Below are 20,849 nucleotides of genomic sequence, written 5' to 3'. Positions count from 1 at the left end.
GGGCACCCTCCCCGATGCCTGACCCTCCGGGGGGCCTTGATTGCCCCCTCTTCACTCCAATGGGGTCAGGCTGCAAGCTCCCCGCAAGTGGGGAGCTGTATTAAACCCCACTAGAGTGAAATACTCCTGGTTAGGGCGGGAGGGGGGTGGGGGAGAGGCTAGCAGGCCCAGTGACTTCAGTCCTGGGCCCACTAATGGAATTCAACTGATATTTAAATTAGGTTTTGAATACATTCAACATCTCCTCGCCAATTTCTGGGAGGCCGTGGCGCCAGAAGAGGCTGGGGAGCCTGCGAAACGGCCTCCGCTGGAGTCTCCTGGCCCGCTGAGCTACAAAAGCAGCACAGCGGGATCATAGAAATCGTAGAAACCCTACAGTACAGAAAGAGGCCATTCGGCCCATCGAGTCTGCACCGACCACAATCCCACCCAGGCCCTACCCCCATCCCTACATATTTTACCCACTAATCCCTCTAACCTACGCATCTCAGAACACTAAGGGGCAATTTTTAGCACGGCCAATCAACCTAACCCGCACATCTTTGGACTGTGGGAGGAAACCGGAGCACCCAGAGGAAACCCACGCAGACACGAGGAGAATGTGCAAACTCCACACAGACAGTGACCCAAGCCGGGAATCGAACCCAGGTCCCTGGAGCTGTGAAGCAGCAGTGCGAACCACTGTGCTACCGTGCCGCCCATCGGGATGTGAGAATCGCCCCCACATGTTTGCCCGCACAGATGCAGGAAGCATTCCTGATCTTCCTGGACCAGAAACCACCTCATTAAAGTATTTCAATTAGCAACCTGCTTGCTGGGAGCTGCCTTTGTTGTGCCTACATTAATACCAGAGGTGGGCATACTCAGGATTTAGGTTTGAGGTATCTACAAGCAGGACTTTACCTTTTGCTGGGGTTTCCTCTACTTCAGTGAAAAACTCAGTGTTGCGTTCACCCCTCTTCTGCCTGTAATCCAGCAGCCATTCACGTGGGCAAGTTAATTGAATCAGGACCAAATTTATCCCTTGCCCAGTGGGCAGCCCTGCCTCTGAAAGCTGTCAGCCAATCAATTGGCTGGCATCTCTCTGGTCCCAGAGCCCATTGGGAGTGGAGATCTTTGCTGGAGCCAAATGGTGAGGTAATTTGGAGGATTCTCAGTGGGAAAAAGCTCAGGGGTCCCAGCAGTGGGAACAAGGTGGTTGGGTGCTGGGTGCACAAGCCTTCGCAGGTGGAGGAAATGGGGGGAAAATAGTGATGAGCTCTGATGGACCTAGGGGGCCTGTAAAGGAAGAACCATCTGTCCACCAATACTGGAGGAATGTGACTTTTTGGGATTTAAACTTGGCTTTGGCCTCTGCCCACTGAAACAAAAATTACAATGGGGGCAGGAAGAGCCCTTAGGTAGCCATCAAGTGACTATCTAATTACCTTAATTGGTTCAAGAGTGAGTAGGCATCACCCACCTCACCCACCATATGTAAAATGGTGGTGGGCTCAGGGACAGGCTGGAAAGGTTCTCACGTCATTACGCATAATTTTATGCTCAACAATTGGCTGCCGATCCTTCCATGAGAGAACTTAAAATTCTGTCCTACATTGTTACTTCCCACATAACCCAAACCCACCCATTACTGGAGGTTAAAACTCCACCCAAAATGATCCATAGCACTATTCAAAGAAAGTAACCTGGTATCCTGGCCATTGTTTATCCCTAAACCAACATCACTAAAACAAATGATCAGATCGGGTCTGAGGGAGCTTGCTGTGAGCAAATTGAAAGTTGCATTTCCTACATTACCACCGTGATTACACTTCAGAGGTATTTCATTGTCTGCATACTACTTTGCATGGTCACAAATGATGCAAGCTAAATGCAAGTCTCTTTTCTCTGTGCGAGGTAAATGAAAATGGATTTGTTACTGGGCAGCTTTCAATTGTAAATGGATTCTTTCAAAGTCAGCTTTAACTAAGCTTCCATTTCCATTCTATTCCAGCAGTGCCCTGCCTGAAACCCAGGTCCTTGTCTCATCCTCTGCTGATGCTTCAAAGTAGAAAAATAAATTGATCACCTCAGTTGCTCCTCTGAATAATTAAACTACATGCCCTCAACAGAAATAGGACCTGACACACCAATTAAATAACCATTCATGAATTAAAGATTCAGCTTCAGACTGGGGCTTTATAGTTCAGCTCTGGCTCCGATCAAACTTGGCTCTGTTACCCTGGGAATTACGATGCTGCAACTGAATTAGCCATTCAAATTTAACAGTTTAAGGGGATTTCATGTTCTAGTTGCAAAAATGTCACAACTGTTGTGGGAAATCTATAAATGTGAGTTACTTCCATGTTAATTAATCATCATAACCCAGCAGAGAATCTGCAGATTTCACAGTGCTCACTGGGACATGGTATTTTTAACATGGAGTTAAACACATTCCATTACGCATTATTTTTTTCCCACAGGGTTACATATCTTGGCACAAATGGGACACAATGAATATTTTGCTTTTTTGCCCTTATACAGTACTAATGGATATACTTTACTTTTGAGATACTACTAAATTTGAACTAAGGACAAAACTCACTGTTATCATAAATTCTGCTCTGAGATTACTCACTCATCCCAAACTCCTATCAACTGTTCCAATCTGAGATTAGCTGCTCCTCCCCTACTCCCATGGACTATTGCACTGGGATTACCCTTTCCTCACTGTAATTAATTTTACACTCTACAAGTATCCCTTCCCTCATACCCCCAACAATTTTCCATTCTGGATTGCACATTTCTACTCTTCTCCCATTGTTTGTTGCATTCTAGGATTACCTGCTTCTTCCTCACTGCATTGTTTTTTTTTAACCTTTCAGTGCTTTAATTCTAATTTAAAAAGCCAATTCAAATTAAGTCCAATCATGGTCCCCACATAAGGGACAAACCAGGTCCCAGCTGACAAGACAAGACATTGCATTCCATTTTGGGCTCGATCAAACAAGATCCGAGCTAACAGGATGAGGCATTGCACCCCATCCTGGGCTTGATCTAACATTTCATCTTAGCCAAAACTCCAAGATGTCTTTGAAAAATTGCATCAGGTAAAGCCACAGTTTAACCTCAATGGCTACCCTGATTTTTTACTCTACCCTAACTTAGGCAAACCATGATTCCAGGTACACCCCAAGTGCAATGGGGTTGTCCCTACCTGATCATGGTTTCACCCCTGCTAGGTAAGTATTGCATTGACTACTCTGGCCAGAGTTTTCTGGAGCTGATTCTGTGGATCCTCAAAATTGGAGCAAGGGACACGTATCCATAAGTCCAGCCACTATTTCCGAAAGGTAATATCTGTCAGGGGCCAGGACATGAATCACACATCAGGGAAATCAGAACTCAGCAGGGTTATTTGATCAAAGAACCGTGATTTTTGCTGTATCAAGGGCCTGGACCGACAGTGTGGGGCTCATAAATTTATGGAAGAGACATAAATGCTCATGAATGTTGGATAAAGTCTGTAGGACTGTCAATCTGCCAAGATTGTTAAATCCCCAGCCATTTAAAAATTGAAAAAAAATCCCAACTCACCTCTCTGTATAAGAGTTGAAAAAAATCTGCTCAATTATTTACAATTGTTGCTTGTTGACATGTTTGGATTATGAGGAGAGGCTGAGGAGATTGGGTTTGTACTCGTTGGAGTTTAGAAGGATGAGGGGGGATCTTATGGAGACTTATAAGATAATGCGGGGGCTGGATAGGGTGGAGGCGGAGAGATTCTTTCCACTTAGTAAGGAAGTTAAAACTAGAGGACACAGCCTCAAAATAAAGGGGGGTCGGTTTAAGACAGAGTTGAGGAGGAACTTCTTCTCCCAGAGGGTGGTGAATCTCTGGAATTCTCTGCCCACTGAGGTGGTGGAGGCTACCTCGCTGAATATGTTTAAAGCGCGGATGGATGGATTCCTGATCGGTAAGGGAATTAAGGGTTATGGGGATCAGGCGGGTAAGTGGTACTGATCCACGTCAGATCAGCCATGATCTTATTGAATGGCGGGGCAGGCTCGAGGGGCTAGATGGCCTACTCCTGCTCCTATTTCTTATGTTCTTATGTTCTCATTACCCCAAAGGCTATCAGTGTATTATTATTCATAGTTGGTTGCTTTCAATAACCTATGATCCCAGCAGGGGATGTTGTAAGTATCCAGTTTGATTGATAGCTCAAAGAGATTATTAAAAGATTAGCTGTCTTCAATGTGGGGGTATGAATATATCTGTTTGTTATGATAAGTACTTTAGGGGCAATTAAAATTTTCATGAATGGGCATGTTTTATTATTATAGTGAAGTCTGTAATAGATATTTAGAACTTAAATTTTATTCCACCTCAATATGGCTTCTGGGGTCCTTGGTGGATTTAGATTGTTGGCACGGAGGGTCATAATGGAAAATAGTGATGGGGGGGTATTGGTTGGCAGGGGGGGATGAGGGATCATTGAAGTGTGGGTGGCAGACATGGATTGGCATTGATGGGACATGGGGTGATGGAGTGTGAGGCAAGAGGGCTAGATGGTGTAATACCTGACAAAACATGTGGACTCCACGTGCACGTGGGCTGCAACATTTCAAGAAGGCAGCTCACCACCACCTTCTCAAGGCAACTAGGGATGGACAATAAATGCTGGCCAGGCAGCGACGCTTATGTTCCATGAATGAATAAAAAAAACACGAGTACAAAGTCCCAGAGAACCAAGTTGGACTCAGCAGCTCCTGTGGCCTCCTCTGATCAACGTCCCTCTGAACAACAGGCCCACTACATTCAGCATACTGAGTGAAATTCAAAGCACGTTTTACGAAAGTAGGTGTGCCATGCCAGGAAATTTCCCAATTCAGACTACCCACTTTATAAACGAAACCAGCCCTTCCACTCTCAGATTCCCACTCCTCCTTCCCCTCCTACACAATGCAGTTATGCCAAGAATCCAGCCCCAGCCAATTTTTGAAAGGAGACACTTTTTTTGGTCAATGATATCATGTTGCATTGGATTCATTGTAAATGTGACGTTTTGAAAGATTTAATTCAAGGTAAAAAGGAGTAGTGAATGAGTCATGTGATTTGTTGATAATTCTGCCCAACAACAGGCCTGGTAGCGTGATGACCATGGGGACAAAGTGGCCCATGTTGTGACTTGCTGAGCAAGGTACAAAGTTGTCACACCTGAAAACAGAAGGAGAAGCAGCTGGGGCTGACTGTGAAGCAAGCCACTCAGTTCAGGCAATTAGGGATGGGCAATAAATGCTGGCCCAACCAGCGATGCCCACATCCCATGAATGAATAAAAAGGGACCATGGGTATAGATGGGGGCTCTTGGTTGGCTTGAGTTGGCACTCAGTTAGCACAGGGATTATAAGCAACTATGGTATGTGTGAGGTCATGAGTTGAAATGTGTGGATATGAAGAGTGGGTGGGGTGGTAAGGAATTGAGGCTTAAAAGGGTTAATATTTTACAAAACAATTGGGACAAAGTCCCAGAGAACTGAGGTGGGTCTTTTAAACAACGCACCTCAGCACTTTTCATCCCCTGTCGCTGACTATACCTAGTATCCGTCCCACCATGGAAAAAAGATCCCATCATTGGGAACACTTTTTACCGAGGAGGGTGTGATGTGCCAAGTGATTTCTCCACTCTGCGCACTGGCATTGGAAAAAATAATCCAGGTCTTTGATTCCGAGATTTCAAACAGAAATTGAGAAAGAGAGAGACACAGGGCCTGATTTTACCAAAACTTCACGCCCGTTTTCGGGCGCGAAATCGCGGTAAAGTTGGGCGTCGGGCCTTTAAAGCGATCTGCACCCGAATCTGAGCAGATCGCGGCTTTACCGACACCCGATTCAGGTGCGGGTCCGGCCCGTGCCCGAATTGGGCAGCCCGACAATTTAAATGTATTTGCATGCGTTTAAATCGACTTAATGAACCGCGCGCCCAACTCTACCGCCAAATCCCACTTTACCGTCTTCTGGCCCGATCTGCGTCCGCGCTGTAATCAACCTGCAAAATAAAAGTCCAAAGTCGCTGCTGCAGCCTCCGAAGAGCGGGGTCAGAGACTGCAACAGCTCTCTGACCCAGCTCCTCCTCTGGTCGGGGGGGTAGGGGGGTGGGAGGAAGAGAGGGGGTATGACGTCTCATCCCCTGGGGGGGCGGGGGGGTGGGAGGAGAGGGGGTGTGACGTCTTATCCTCTGGGGGACGGGGGGGGGTTGGGAGGAGAGGGGGTCTGACCGATCATCCCCTGGGAGGGGGAGAGGTGACGGGGTGTGACGTATCATCTCTCCCGCTCTCTTGCCCCTGCAGGGAAGAGCAATCTGTGGCTGGTAGTGTACCAGAGATGGTGTATCCCTTTACAGGCCCAGCTTGGCCCTTCTCCAGTGTCTCCTCTTGGACTTGTACTGATCTTGTAGCCGGTTTTCATGCGGATCCACTGTGGAATCGGCCGGTTCTGCTTCATCTTCCGAGCGAGGAATCGCTTCATCCTGAAGGTTTTGTGGGATGGCATGGCCGCACGTCCACTCCGGCAGGAGGGATCGGCCGCAGACAGGCAGCGGAACCCCCCCCGACCAGAGGATGATACATCACACCCCCTCCCCTCCCACCCCCTCCCCCGCCCCCCCCCCCCCCCACCCCCAACCAGAGGATGATCTGGATCCTGCCCCCCCTCCTCCTCCCACCCCACCCCCACCCCCCCCGACCAGAGGATGACTGTCAGAGAGTCGCTCTCTCCGCTTTCTGCTCTTTCTTTCTCTCGCACCCGGGCACGCTCTGTCAGATTGTTTTCGAACTGCGCATGCGCAGTTCAGAGCTCCGATCGGTCCGCCAGCGCTAAGCCCCGCCCAGAGCGCGGATCGGTCCGGATCCGGCAAAACGCGTATGGGCGCGCTGAAAAGAACATTCCAGGTGCAGGGCTATTTGACGCCCGGATTCGGCACTTAGACTCAAAATGGTAAAATTCCCCCCACAGAGAGAGGTCTCGTAGAGAGACTAAAGACACAAGAGAGGAGAATGTCATCTTTCTGTGCACTATCAGGCAGAATACAGGACGGAAAACCTTCTCAATTGAAGAGACACATCCCATGACAATCTAAGGGATTTGGAAGATTCATCCTGCCATAGCTGGGGTGAAAGTTGCTAGAGTGGGTCTTCCAGCTGGAAGGGCATCTCAGAAAACTGGGAGAAACGTCTTTTGATAGTCACTTGATGTTACAACTCAGGAATCGCTTCATCCTGAAGGTTTTGTGGGATGGCATGGGCACACGTCCACTCCGGCAGGAGGGATCGGCCGCAGACAGGCAGCGGAACCCCCCCCGACCAGAGGATGAGACGTCACACCCCCTCCCCTCCCAGCCGAACCCACTGAAAGCTGGGAATGATCTCGTACTGGTTCCTATAAAAACTACAATTTTGTGGAGAGCGGGCAATGAATATAATTGTGGAGTGGGGTTTAGAGTTGTCTACAAAGTACATTTTCATCAATGTTGAATTTTAATCCATTTTTAACAATCAAAGTCTTAAAACTTGAAATCTTGTTGTGCAATTCCATTAACTTGACCAGGAGGAATTCAAATTTTTTGTTTAAAGTTTTCAATCTCCCTGAGGATTGTAACAGATTAAAAAAGCACATCAGTGAGATATATATTATGCTTCAGATAATCTGTTACTTCAAGTAAATGGCACCATGTGCATTGTGCACCCAACATACTAAATAAAAAAAAAGTTGAACAGGAATTTCTATTCTAAAACAAATATATTTATGCAGTCACAGAATTAATGGTTTAAAAGACAGGTTGGCATTAAAATATTAAATATTTTGAGGAGCCATGTTACAGTACATGTATCATATTTTTCCTCATCGTGTTTTCCTCTTCCGGCAAGGCCACAAAGGCATGTGATCCCAGTTGATTGTGTCCCGGGCTTGTCAATTACATTAAAATGAGCATTGCCATACATTTAAATAATTGTACCATGCATTTCCAGTGAGACTGAATGCGCTGGATATCCGATGTCGATAAGATCACGAGAGGCTAGAAATCGGGCACTGTGTTGTCATTTGTCATTTATATAAACAACATAGATGACTATGTGGGGGATAGGATTAGTAAATTGTAGATGACACAAAGGTTGGCCAGATGGTTAACAATGAGGCGGAGTGTCTTGGGCTACAAGAAGATATAGACGGGATGGTCAAATGGGCAGATAAGTGGCAGATGGAATTTCACCCTGATGAGCATGAGGTGATACACTTTGGAAGGAGTAATTTGACAAGGAAGTATTCAATGAATGGTAGGACATTAGGAAGTTCTGCGGAACAAAGAGTGTGTTTGTCCATAGAACTCTGAAGGCAGAAGGGCATGTTAGTAGAGTGATGAAAAAGGCATATGGGACACTTGCCTTTATCAATCAAGGCATAGATTACAAAAGCAGGGAAGTCATGTTGGAGTTGTATATAACCTTGGTGAGACCACAGCTCGAGTACTGACAGCAGTTCTGGTCACCACATTATAGGAAGGACGTGATTGCACTGGAGAGGGTGGAGAGGAGATTCACCAGGATGCTGCCTGGGATGGAACATTTAACTTACAAAGAGGTTGGATAGGCTTGGGTTGTTTTCACTGGAGCAGAGAAGACTGAAGGGGCGACCTGATCGAGGTGTACAAGGTTATCAGGGACATGGACAGAGTGGATAAGGAACAGCTGTTCCCCTTAGTTGAAGGGTCAGTCACAAGGAGACACAAATTCAAGGTGAGGGGCAAGAGGTTTAGGAGGGATGTGAGGAAAATCTTTTTTACCCAGAGGGTGCTGACAGTCTGGAATGTGCTGTCTGGGAGGGACCCAGCACTGAACCTTGTGGTATGCCAGTGGACACTGGCCTCCAGTCACTCAAACAGCCTTCTACTACCACCCTTTGTGTCCTATTATTAATCTGACCAAGTTTCCCTGAATTCCATGTACTTCAAACCTTCTCAATCAGCCTTCCATGTAGGACCTTGTCAAAGGCTTTGTTAAAATCCATAACTGCGCTTCCCTCATCCACACATTCAATCACTTTTTCAAAAACATTCTATCATATTTATTCGGCATGACCTCCCTCTGCAAAGCCATGCTGACTATCCTTAATTAACCCTTTCCAAGTGGAGATTAATTCCCTCCTTCAGAATTTTCTCCAATAGTTTCTCTACCACTGCCGTGACATTCACCGGTCTGTAATTCCCTAATTCTATCACCTTTCTTGAAAAGTGGAACCACATTAGCTGTCCTCCAGACATTTGGCATTTCAGAGGGCAATTAAGAATCAACCACATTGCTGTGGGTCTGGAGTTACATGGAGGCCAGACCAGGTAAGGATAGCAGATTGTCTTCCCTAAAGGGCATGAATGAAGCAGATCCTTTTTTATGGCATTCTATTATTACTGACATTAGCCTTCAATTCCAGATTTTGTTTTGATTAATTGAATTTAAATTCCACCAACTGCCAAGGGACTTGAAACCTTATCCCCATAGCATTAGCCTGGGTCTCTAGATTCCAAATTCAGTGACATTACCACTGTGCTGCTACAAATCCAATGTTGGGGCTTGAGCCCAAAGGCCGGAAATTTCTGACCATTCACGCCAGCGGGATTTTCCCATCCCGCTGCAGTGAACAGAGATTTGGCCTGTCGCCAAATTTTCCGTCTTCGCTGCAGCGGGAACGTGGTGTGAACAGGCGGTAAGATCGATCCCATGATCTCAGTTCATGCTTCAGCACTCAGTGTTGCACTGAAGCATCAACTGAGATCATGTCCTCAAGCCCCAGAGTTGGACTTAGACCTGCAATAGTTAGACTTACAAAAAAAAGTTTCCAAGGTTTACACCTCATTTTCTAATTTTCCATTGCTATGAATATTCAACTGTTTGCTGTTGGAATACTGGAGGTTAAACTCACTAATGCAATCATTAGTAATACATAATGTCACTGTAAAGAATGGTGACATTCTCTGGTGATGATGAGTGAACTGAAAGAGTATGTGAGTTTCTTCATGTCAGTAAAGGTGAGCATAATTTAAATTAAAATATTGGCCGGGATTCTCCCTGCCTGCTACTGTTTAAAACATCAGCTTTAGCGAGGTTCGCGACTGGCTGAATGCCGGTCGCGAGTCTCCCAAGCACATTTTTTTAATGCAATCAGCTCTGCACCGGAAATCAGCATGGAGGTGATTGTCATATGGAAATTTAAATTTCCATGGAAGACCACATGAAGAAACTCACAATTTAAATTTCCATATGATGAGCGGTATTCTCTGGGCCCGCTAGCATCCCTTCCCCCCCCCACCCGGGAGTGACTCCCTTCAGCACGGTTTATGACTGCTCCTCACTAACCGGAAATCGGTGTCCTCACCACCCCGGTGGGTAAAGAGGCCATCAAGGGCCCCCCGCAAGGTCGGAAGCAAGGAGAAGTGTCCCTTGGGCAGTGCTAGCCTGGCAGTGCCAGCCTGGCACCATGGCACTGCCCACTGGGCACCGGGCAGTGCCAAGGAGGGGCAGAGGGGGCATACTGGGAGGAAAGGCTATTTGGGGTGGTCAGTGGTGTGGAGGGGCACCCTAGAATAGTGTTCGAAGGGAGAGGGAGGGAGGAAATGATTGGGGCTGGACATGGCGGGGGTGGGGGGGAGGGGGGAGGTATCAGGCCTGGTCATCAGCATGGGGAGGGTGGTCAGACCTGATCATCGGGGTGGGATTGGGGCTAGGCGAGGAAGGGGAGCAGGGGAGAGATCGGGGCTGGCCCGGGGAGGTCCGGTAGGCCAGCGATCAGGGGGGCGAGGAGTTGGGAAGGGGTTAACGATCAGGGAGATTGCAGGGAAAGCCAGTGATTGGAGGCCAGCGATCAGGAGGCTTGCAATGGGGGGGTCCATTGCACATGCGCTGACCTCCACACTGACAGATCTGTGCATGCGCAATGGCCCGCTCAGCGCTACGCTGCTGGACTCTCGGACAGGAATAGGCTCTGCCCCCTACTTACCAGAGGGAATCACGCTGAAGCACTCTGCAATGCAGAATGTTGGAGATTTGTTCTAGTAAGTATGACCAAAAACGGGCAGGATACTCCCATTTCCCCGCCCATTGCGCACTTAGTTTTGTTTTGGCAGAATGCCAGTGTCAAACTCAAAACTTATAACTGTCAGAGTACAGCAATAATATTTGTCAAATATTATAGTAAAATAGGTCCAATTAATTATTCAGCAGGGATTATAATTAGAAGGATTATCTTAATCCAATTAAAATAACTTTAATTATCTCTCTTTTTAGCACAAGTTTATTGGAGTATTCACTGCATCCAAATATATTTCAGAAGAATAATGAGAGTAATTGTATTCATAACTGTTGAGATACCACGTCTGGCATGTTTATAATTCATAAACATTTTGTGTATTAAAAACTTCCCTGATGACACGGCTGGATAATGTAGCTAGTGAACCATAGGACAAGACAATTCAGAGCTTCAAATATATCCAGACTGAGTTCACTAATCTCACCCAGATCAGTACAAGGATACAATTGTATTCAGTGCTGTGTGCTTAGGGAGGGGAAAATCAGCCAGGCATCAGCCTCCTGATTGCTATTGGAAATGTGAGCATGGGGACATCGGGCAATTAATTGAGCATGGCTGTGAAGTCTCCCATGAATAAAAGCCTGCCAGCAATTTCTGTAGGCCACCTGGCCCCTTGAGCCAACAAGAAAATGCCAATCTGACTGTGGTCTCAACTCCATTTTCCTGTCTATCTCCCACAATCCTTGACTATCAAAACTCTAACTCAGCCTTAAACATATTCATTGACTCTGCCTCCACTGGTTGCTGGGGAAGAGAATTCTACAAACCAAAAACAGTCTGAGAGAATAAGTTCTCCTCATCTCCATCTTAAATAGAGACCCCTTATGTGAAACTGTGGCCCCTGGTCCTAGATCTTCCCACAAAAGGAAACATTCTCTCAGTATTTACATGTCAATCTACTTCAGAATCTTCTATGTTTCAATTAGATCACATCTCATTCTTCTAACCTCCAAGTATAGGCCCAACCTGCTCCACCTTTCCTTAAGAAGACAACCCTTTCACACCAGGAATCAACATAGTGAACCTTCTCTAAAGGTTCCAATGCAAGTATCCTCTCCTTCTTCTCAAGTTCTCTGAACAAATGCGGTCCAATCCTCAGTGCCACAGTCACTAATATAAGCAGAACAAGGAGACAGGTCTCAAATCCACACCAGCTAGAGCAGGGAATCAAACCCCATTTACCAATTTGATCCACACTGCCCAGCCAACCAACTGGCCCCAAGGAAGTCTGACTTGCTGTGGCAACATACACTTTTATGTCATGTTGTAGTCTGGAGTTGTGGTAGAGACTACAAATTATTTCCATCACATGGCTGGTCAGGAATCGCTCCCATTCACCTGCCATTGACATAGCATGGAAGGATATATAACTTGATACTCAACCTGTTTGGCCAGATAATAAACACACCTTCCTTGGCCATCAAGTCCGAGAGTGGGAACCTGAAGCTTCTGGCTCAGAGAGAAGGGAGTTACCCATTGTGCCAAAAGATCTCTAATGCAGGTATGTCCTTCCTTAAATAAAGCAACCAAAGCTGTACACAATTCTCTCGGTCTCACCAATGCACAGTTGTAACAACACATCCCACTTTTATATTGCATCCTTCTTGCAATAAAGGCCAATATTTGCCTTCCTATTTACTTTCTGTACGTGTTAACCTTTTGAGTTTCATGTACAAGGACATCCAGATTTCTCTGTACCACAGAGTTCTGCAGTCTCTCTCCATTTAAGTAATATTCTGCTTTTCTATTCTCTCTATCAAATCACACATTTTCCCACATTATACTCCATCTACTAATTGTTTGCCCTTTCACTTAACCTATCAAAACTTTTGCAGAACTTTTATGTCCTCACGTTATCAGCAAATTTAGTCATTATACACTTAGCCCGTTCATCCAAGACATTAATATAGGCTATACATAGTTAAATTCTAGTACTGATCCCTGTAGCAATCCATTGGTTACATTTTGCCAACCTGAAAATACCCTTGATCCTGACACTCTGGGCCCTATTTTACCATTTTGATTCTAAGTGCTGGGTGAACTTGAAACCGGGAGTGTTTCAGATCCGACTTTTAGACCCGTTCTGAGGCGCCCCCATATGCACTGTGCCTGCAAAAACATCAACGAGTCCGACTCGCACTGCACAAGCCTGTGGGCGGGGCTTAACGCACCCAAAATCCTGCAGCTCTGATCGGCGTTTCCAACTGTGCATGCGCAGAAAAGAAATGATAGAATGTCACTCCCCTGCCACTTCCCTCCCGGGCCGGACAATGCATCCTGCTGGCCCCTACAGACATTGCCCCACCCCCACAACATTACTGACCCCTTTATACCCCCACACCCCTGCCTCTCAGACCGATCGTGGGCCCCCCCCCCTTCCCCCCCCCTTCCCCCCCCCCCCCCACTGATCTCAGGCAGAATGGCAATGGACCTCCTTTCACCCCTGCTGATCACAGGCAGAGTGGCAGCGGATCCCCTTCCCCCCCCCACTGATCACAGGCAGAGTGACAGCAGACCTCCCTTTCCACCCCCCGTCCCCCCCCCCCCCCGTCCCCACCGATCTCAAGCAGAGAGCTATCGGACGCTCAGCACTTACCTCCTCACTAACCCTCACTGATGGAGCGTTGGAGTTGGACTTATATGGAGATTGTCTGATTCGCGCCAATTCTGGATGGGCGAACATGGTAGTAAATGGGGAAGTGCCAGTAAGGTTGGGCATGCAGACCATTAAGTCGATTTAAATGCATGCAAATGCATTTAAATAGTTTTCGCGTCTGTTTCAGGTGCGGTCCCAAGTGCATCCATTTTCGGGCCTTGGTAAAGGGGGAACCTGCATGGAGGCGGGCGTGGATCGCACTACTCATCTCACGCCCGACTTTACCAAGTTTTCACGCCCGAAAACAAGCGCAACGCAATGGCAAAATCGAGCCCTCTGTTTCCTGCCAGTTAGCTAATCTACTACAATATATTACCCTCAGTACCTTTTATGAGGCACCTCATCAAATGCCTTTTGGAAGTCGAAATGCATGGTCTTTATCTGTTCTCCTATTTTATTATGCTTGTTACATCCTTGAAAAACTCTAATACATTTGTCAAACTAAACTCCACCAGCTGCTGTGGTTGGATGTGAACCCATGTCACCAAATTATTAGCTCTGGATTATTAGTCCAGAACATGGTGTGGCATGGTGGCACAGTAGTTAGCACTGCTGCCTCACAGCGCCAGGGACCCGGGTTCAATTCCCGGCGTGGGTCCCCGTCTTTGTGGAGTTTGCACATTCTCCCCGTGCCTGCGTGGGTTTCCTCCAGGTGCTCCGGTTTCCTCCCACAGTCCAAAGGTGTGTGGGTTAGGTGAATTGGCTATGCTAAATTTCCCCTTAGTGTCAGGGGGACTAGCTAGGGTAAATGCATGGGGTTATGGGGATAGGGCCTGGGTGGGATTGTGGTTGGTGCAGATTCGGTGGGCCTAATGGACTCCTTCTGCACTGCAGGATTCTATGTCTAACATTACAGCTACAGAACAAAAGTGAGAAGGCTCCATTGAGATTTGAACTCTCACCCAACATCTGATATACAAGCCAGTACTCTAACTGCTGAGCTATGGAGACGCCTGCCAACTCAGGTTTCTTGGACCAGGATCAAGTCTACGAGATTGAATGGAAAGGAAAATAAGTAAAGAAACATTGGGTGGGATTTTCCAGCCGCACTCGCTCCAAGCCCGGAAAATCCTGCCCGAGATCAACGGACATTTGAATGGTTTGAATTGCCCACTACGATCTCATGGTGGGTGGGATGGGAAAATTCCCCTCATTAGATGCCAACAGCTGATCCTTTTCCAATTTATGTACTGATATCCTGGTTATTTTATGTTTTATTTCATGGATAATGGGGGCGATTTTCCAGCCTCACTGCGCCAGGCGCAGATTGCACCGATTACGGAAAATAGCGTCCAGATCTAAAAATAGTTTCCACACCCACTGCAAATGGTTTGCAATCATCCCAGTCTCTTTCTTTGAGCGCAAAACGGATCACACCCAAAAAGGCCTGTTCAATGCCTGGTTTCTCCCAGCTCCCAGGATCTTCCGCCTCTCGGTTACAGTGCAAGCCCAGTGAGAATCACTTCTGGGGCACGACCTTTCCAGCCCGCCGTGCTGGTCTCGAGCCAAAAGCCACCTTCCTGGCACTGTTTTGCTGGCACAATTGGCTTCACCCTCAAAAAGGGCACAAAGCCAATTTAAATATTAATGACATGTTTAGCAAGGGTGGGTGAAGCAACTGGGGATGGACAATAAATGCTGGCCAGCCAGCGACACCCATGTCCCTCGAATGAATAAAAACAAAACAAATGTTGCACCCACCCAACTCCGTATATGGGAACAAAAATTCTGCCATCGATCTCCATAACTCCCCTCATCATTAAATTGCAACTGTATGAAATGGGCTTCAGTATGGCACATCATCATGCTGGCTATTTGAATTTCCGATTCTAAACATCAAACTCACTCAGTTATTCCTTCGAGTACTTTAAAATTTAGGTTATCTTCATTTCTGTCAAAGTAGCCTTTATTGTCCACGAAGACTAAATGCCGATGATCGTGCTCTCTGTATATAAGATGAACCAAGTCGATGTTGTCCTGATCATCACATTTCATTTTCAAGCCTTTTCGAACACAAGTATCCTCCTTTCTGGGTCTGAATCCACAGCAATTTCTGTCAAGACGATTATAAACCTGAAAGAAAATTATATTGTAACTACATTGAGATAATCATTAATTAATATTTTAATATAAAACTATAAATACAGAACAAGGTGAAGAATGTATTATAATTCTGTAGAATCATAATTAGTATGCACAATCATTTCAAATAGATAAGTTGTAAATTGTGCTTAAGAGAGGAAAGGTGATTGCTTTATGAAGAGATCGATGCTGTGAATTCATATTTATCACCTGATTATTGCTATCTAAAGTTTCTATTGACAAAGACGTGAAGAAAATTGTTTTCACAGCCTGAATACTTGTTTCAGAGACATTTTACATTGATGTTCTAAACATACTTTGGACAATTAGTCGGAGGTCACGTACCAACCGACTCAAGAACAGCTTCTTCCCTGCTGCCGTCAGACTTTTGAATAGACCTACCTCGCATTAAGTTGATCTTTCTCTACACCCAGCTATGACTGTAACATTACATTCTGCACCCTCTCGTTTCCTTCTCTATGAACGGTATGCTTTGTCTGTATAGCGCACAAGAAACAATACTTTTCACTGTATATTAATACATATGATAATAATAAATCAAATCAATTCAGCCTGAATCTCTGCACATTGAGAGAAGTGCAAAATGTCAGTGGAGGTCCGTATCCCAAAGGTCTACCCCCAATCCCGGCCTCTGTCATTTTCTTGGGGGGCGGGGGAGAATGGAGATAGATTTCATATTGCTCATCCATGGTTCACAGATGTAGCTGCCCATACAAACCAGCAGATACCTTGGCTCACGTGTGATTTTGGTGAGGTAGGTATCTGAAACACAACGTTTTCAGATTATACGTGGTGGGAGTAGGTCTGAGCCTTCTGGCTTCATTTGAATTTCCACTCCATGTGACGAAGGAGCAGTGCTCCGAAAGCTAATGGTATTTGCTACCAAATAAACCTGTTGGGCTTTAACCTGGTGTTGTTAAAACTCTTACTTCATTTGAATTGCCAGGGTACCCTTTGGAGAGTTAAGGTACTTTTTTGGATATAGTCCCAGGATACATTTGGGATATGCCAGGTTCCGTCACAGTGGGATATCTGTTAAGTGAGCAGTTCAATTGACAGCCCCAAGTAGTCATATCATATAACTATTTCTTTTCATAGAGTTAAGTACTTAAATGAAATGAAAGCCTTCTCACCCTTCTTCATCCTCATTTACATTCCATTTGTCCAATTACAGCCCCCCCTACCCTCATTGTATAAATTTATGCTGATTTTCTTTGCTCTCAGCTCTGACAAAGGGTCATCCTGACTTGAAACATTGGCTCTATTCTCTCTCCACAGTTGCTGTCAGACCTGTTGAGATTTTCCAGCATTTTCTGTTTTTGTTTCAGATTCAAGCATCCGCAGTATTTTGCTTTTATCTTAAGTGAAAAGGTTGCTTTCATAAGAGATTGGTTGAAGGAATTTCAACTTATTGAATGGTTTTTATTAATGGAAGTATTTTTAAAAAGTGACATCAATAATGGACACAGAACTTTATTTTACATCAGCGTGACTGCTGTGGTTTGCCCACAGTGGATACTGGACACTTTGGTATGGAAAAGACAACAGCAAAAAGTAGTGTTTGGAGTAAAGGTTGGCATACATAGGTACCAAGTTGGCGTAGGAGCTGTAAAGAGCCAGGCTTGAGCAGGGGCATGGATTGGCTTGGGGTGTAAAGGACAATGAGGTCAATGGGTTTGGTAGAGGGGCATGGGATGGCATAGGATTATGAGGGTCCATGTGGGAGGGTAGAGGGACATTGGGTGGCACTCGGTAGGAGGGGGCCATGGAGATGGGTAGAGAGGCATAGAGTGGCATGCAGGGGATAAGGGGCTACAGAGGTGGATGCATCCATGAGATGGCATATGTTGGCATGGATGGGGCATGGGGAGTGTGTGAGGGGGTGAGGAGATGTGAGAGATGAAAGATGGAGGACTATTTTTTTAAAAGACAGAGATAGATAGGTTCTTGATTAATAAGGGGATCAGGGGTATGGGGAAAAGGCAGGAGAATGGGGATCAGAAAAAAAATCAGCCATGATTGAATGGCGGAGCAGACTCGATGGGCCGAGTGGCCTAATTCTGCTCCTATGTCTTATGGTCTTATGGTTTTCTGTTTTATTTATTTTTTAAATAACTTTTGCAAAATAGCCGGGGGAACCAAGGCAGGCCTTCCACCCAGCCCACCTCCGCACCCAGCAGCTCCCACACATGTTCCAGGGATGGAGAGCCCAACTTCTAATCCAGATCACCTCCCATGCCCCCACCTCAGGACAAAAATCTGACATTCTGGGTCTCTTTATCCTGGGTCTGCTTTGCAGGGCAAAGAATTATCCATGACCTTGGAGCAAACGTCCAGGCCTTAATTTTACACATATGTTTTTAATTAAAATGTCATCCAAAGGGCTAAGCAGTTGATCTGATTTGTTACGGATTCATTTTGAAATATTGAATTTTGAGATACACAGGGCCTGATTTTGCCATTTTGATTCTGAGTGCTGGGCGAACTTGAATCTAGGAGTGTTTCAGATTTGACTTTTAGACCCATTCCTCGGCGCCCCCATATATACTCTGCCTGAAAAAAAATTAGCGATTCTGAATCGTGCTGCACAAGCCTTTGGGCGGGGCTTAACACATCCATTTGGAGCCTTCAACTGCTCATGCGCAGATTAAAAAACAATTAAAAAATGCTCCCCTGCCACATCACTCCTGGGCCAGTTAATGCTTCCCCCTGGCCCCTACAAACATTGCCCCATCCCCACAACATAACTGACCCCCTTATCCCCCCACCCCCCGCTACCGAGACCGATCGCGGCTCCCTACGCCCCTTCCCCCGCACCAATCGCATGTAGAGTGTTGACTGATCCCCTCTGTTCCCCCACTGATCACACGCAGAGTGGCAGCGGACCCCCCCTTTCCCCCCCCCACCGATCGCACACAGAGTGACAGCAGACCCCACATCCCTGCCCCCCACACCCCCTCCACCAGAGAGCCATCTGACACGCCTCCCTCCCCCCCCCCACCTGAGAGCCATCTGATCCGCCTCCCCCACCACTACCGATCTGAGTCAGAGAGCCGCCGGAAGCTCTGAACTTACCTCCTCAGAAGCTGGAGCACCCAAATCGGATCTTTGCGGACCATGTCTGTTTCACACCGAATCTGGATGGGCGAACGCAGTGGTAAAGAGGGAAGTGCCAGTAAGTTTGACCGTGCAGCCCATTAAGTCAATTTAAATGCATGCAAATGCATTTAAATTGGTGTCATGCCCGTTTCGGGCACGGTCAGGCGGTGGCCATTTTCAGCCATTGGTAAAGGGGGAACGGGAGCGGAGGTGGGTGAGGATCGTGCTGCTCACCTCATGCCCAACTTTACCAAGTTTTCGCGCCCGAAAATGGGCACAACCTGATGGTAAAATCGGGCCCTTAGTGTCAAAAAATATTCAGATCAACATTCCTGAAAACTGGTACAACCAGAAATGTTTGCAATCTATAAACACTCAGTTGGTGTTGAATCTATTAAAGGTACATACAGAGGTTGGCCTTCTGCCTTACGTGTGGCATGAAAGATAAAATTATAGATACTTTGATTTATCTTATTACAGCAACATTATTGGGTAAATTATACACATTGGGCCCTATTTTACCATTTGGAGTCTAAGGGCCGGGTCCGGGCGTAATAGAGATCCGAGCCCGGAATCCTCGTTGCAGTGCGCCCATACGCTTTTTGCCGGCTCCGGTCCGATCTGCGCAGTGGGCGGGGCTTAGCGCTGCCCGAACAATCGGAGCTCTGAACTGCGCATGCGCAGTTCGAAAAAAAATCTGAAGCAGCGCGCCCGGGCCTGAAAGAAAAAAACAGCAGAGAGCAGAGAGGGGGGGAGGGGGGGGGGGGCAGGGGGGAGGATGGGAGGGGAGGATGGACTTGGGAGAATCTTGCAAACTGAAAATAATGTAGCATCTTCTTTGTGCTGCCTAATTATCTATGGGAAAGATAATTAAACTACAGTGTCCTGGTGAGCAATGAGTGATCTGTAACTGGATTGTTGATGTCCCTGTAGCCATGAGCCAGGTGCTCAAATGTTCAGAGTCATGTGGTGAACTTGGAAGAATTGTCCCCGTGATGGAACTTGGTTGGAAATAAGATTCAAGGAGATTACTAAATCTGGGAAATCAACCATAGTGAAAAGAAGTTTGTATTGGCAACTCTTCTCTCACATTCCATGGCAGATGTGCCCCTACTTATGAATGTGATTTGCATGGGCAACATTGGGTGGAGCTAATCTGCCTCTGGAGCAGCCTTGGATCCTTTCTTTCATCTTGTTTTCATCTGAACATTGCACAGAATTAGAGGAATTCCCTTTGGAAGATAATGTCAAAATTATAATCGCAGGAACTAAAAACCTGACAGTCAAACATTTGGGAAAATATTTCAAAATATATATCCCCCCATCCATATTTTGAAATATTTTACCAAATTTTTGACTGTCAGGTTTTTAGTTCCTGCGATTATAATTTTGACATTATCTTCCAAAGGGAATTCCTCTAATTCTGTGCAATGTTCAGATGAAAACAAGGTGAAAGAAAGGATCCAAGGCTACTCTAGAGGCAGATTAGCTGCACCCAATGTTGCCCATGCAAATCACACTCATAAGTAGAGGCACATCTGCCATGGAATGTGAGAGAAGAGTTGCCAATACAAACTTCTTTTCACTATGGTTGATTTCCCAGATTTAGTAATCTCCTTGAATCTTATTTCCAACCAAGTTCCACCATGGGGACAATTCTTCCAAGCTGGCTCATGGCTACAGGGGCATCAACAATCCAGTTACAGATCACAAATGTATTATACAGGTCACTAATTGCTCACTAGGACACTGTAGTTTAATTACCTTTCCCATAGATAATTAGGCAGCACAAAGAAGATGCTACATTATTTTCAGTTTGCAAGATTCTCCCCAAGTCCATCCTCCCCCCCATCCTCCCTCCCTGCCATCCTCT

At 46.2% G+C, this 20,849-nt stretch overlaps 1 protein-coding gene across 1 annotated transcript in view; it reads right to left on the bottom strand.

Annotated features, from left to right (window-relative positions):
- Window positions 1–20,849, bottom strand: part of gask1b (golgi associated kinase 1B) — an 89,865-nt gene that overhangs the window by 8,975 nt on the left and 60,041 nt on the right. Inside the window, exon 3 of the mRNA XM_078211954.1 lies at window positions 15,621–15,847. Within this exon, the coding sequence (XP_078068080.1) occupies window positions 15,621–15,847 (227 nt within the window). The remainder of the gene's footprint in view (window positions 1–15,620; window positions 15,848–20,849) is intronic.

This window comes from Mustelus asterias, chromosome 1 (assembly GCF_964213995.1).
Source record: "Mustelus asterias chromosome 1, sMusAst1.hap1.1, whole genome shotgun sequence".
In the NCBI taxonomy this organism is placed as follows: domain Eukaryota; kingdom Metazoa; phylum Chordata; class Chondrichthyes; order Carcharhiniformes; family Triakidae; genus Mustelus; species Mustelus asterias.
The sequence above is the reverse complement of the archived record's forward strand: the minus strand, read 5'-3'. Positions and strand labels throughout refer to the sequence as shown.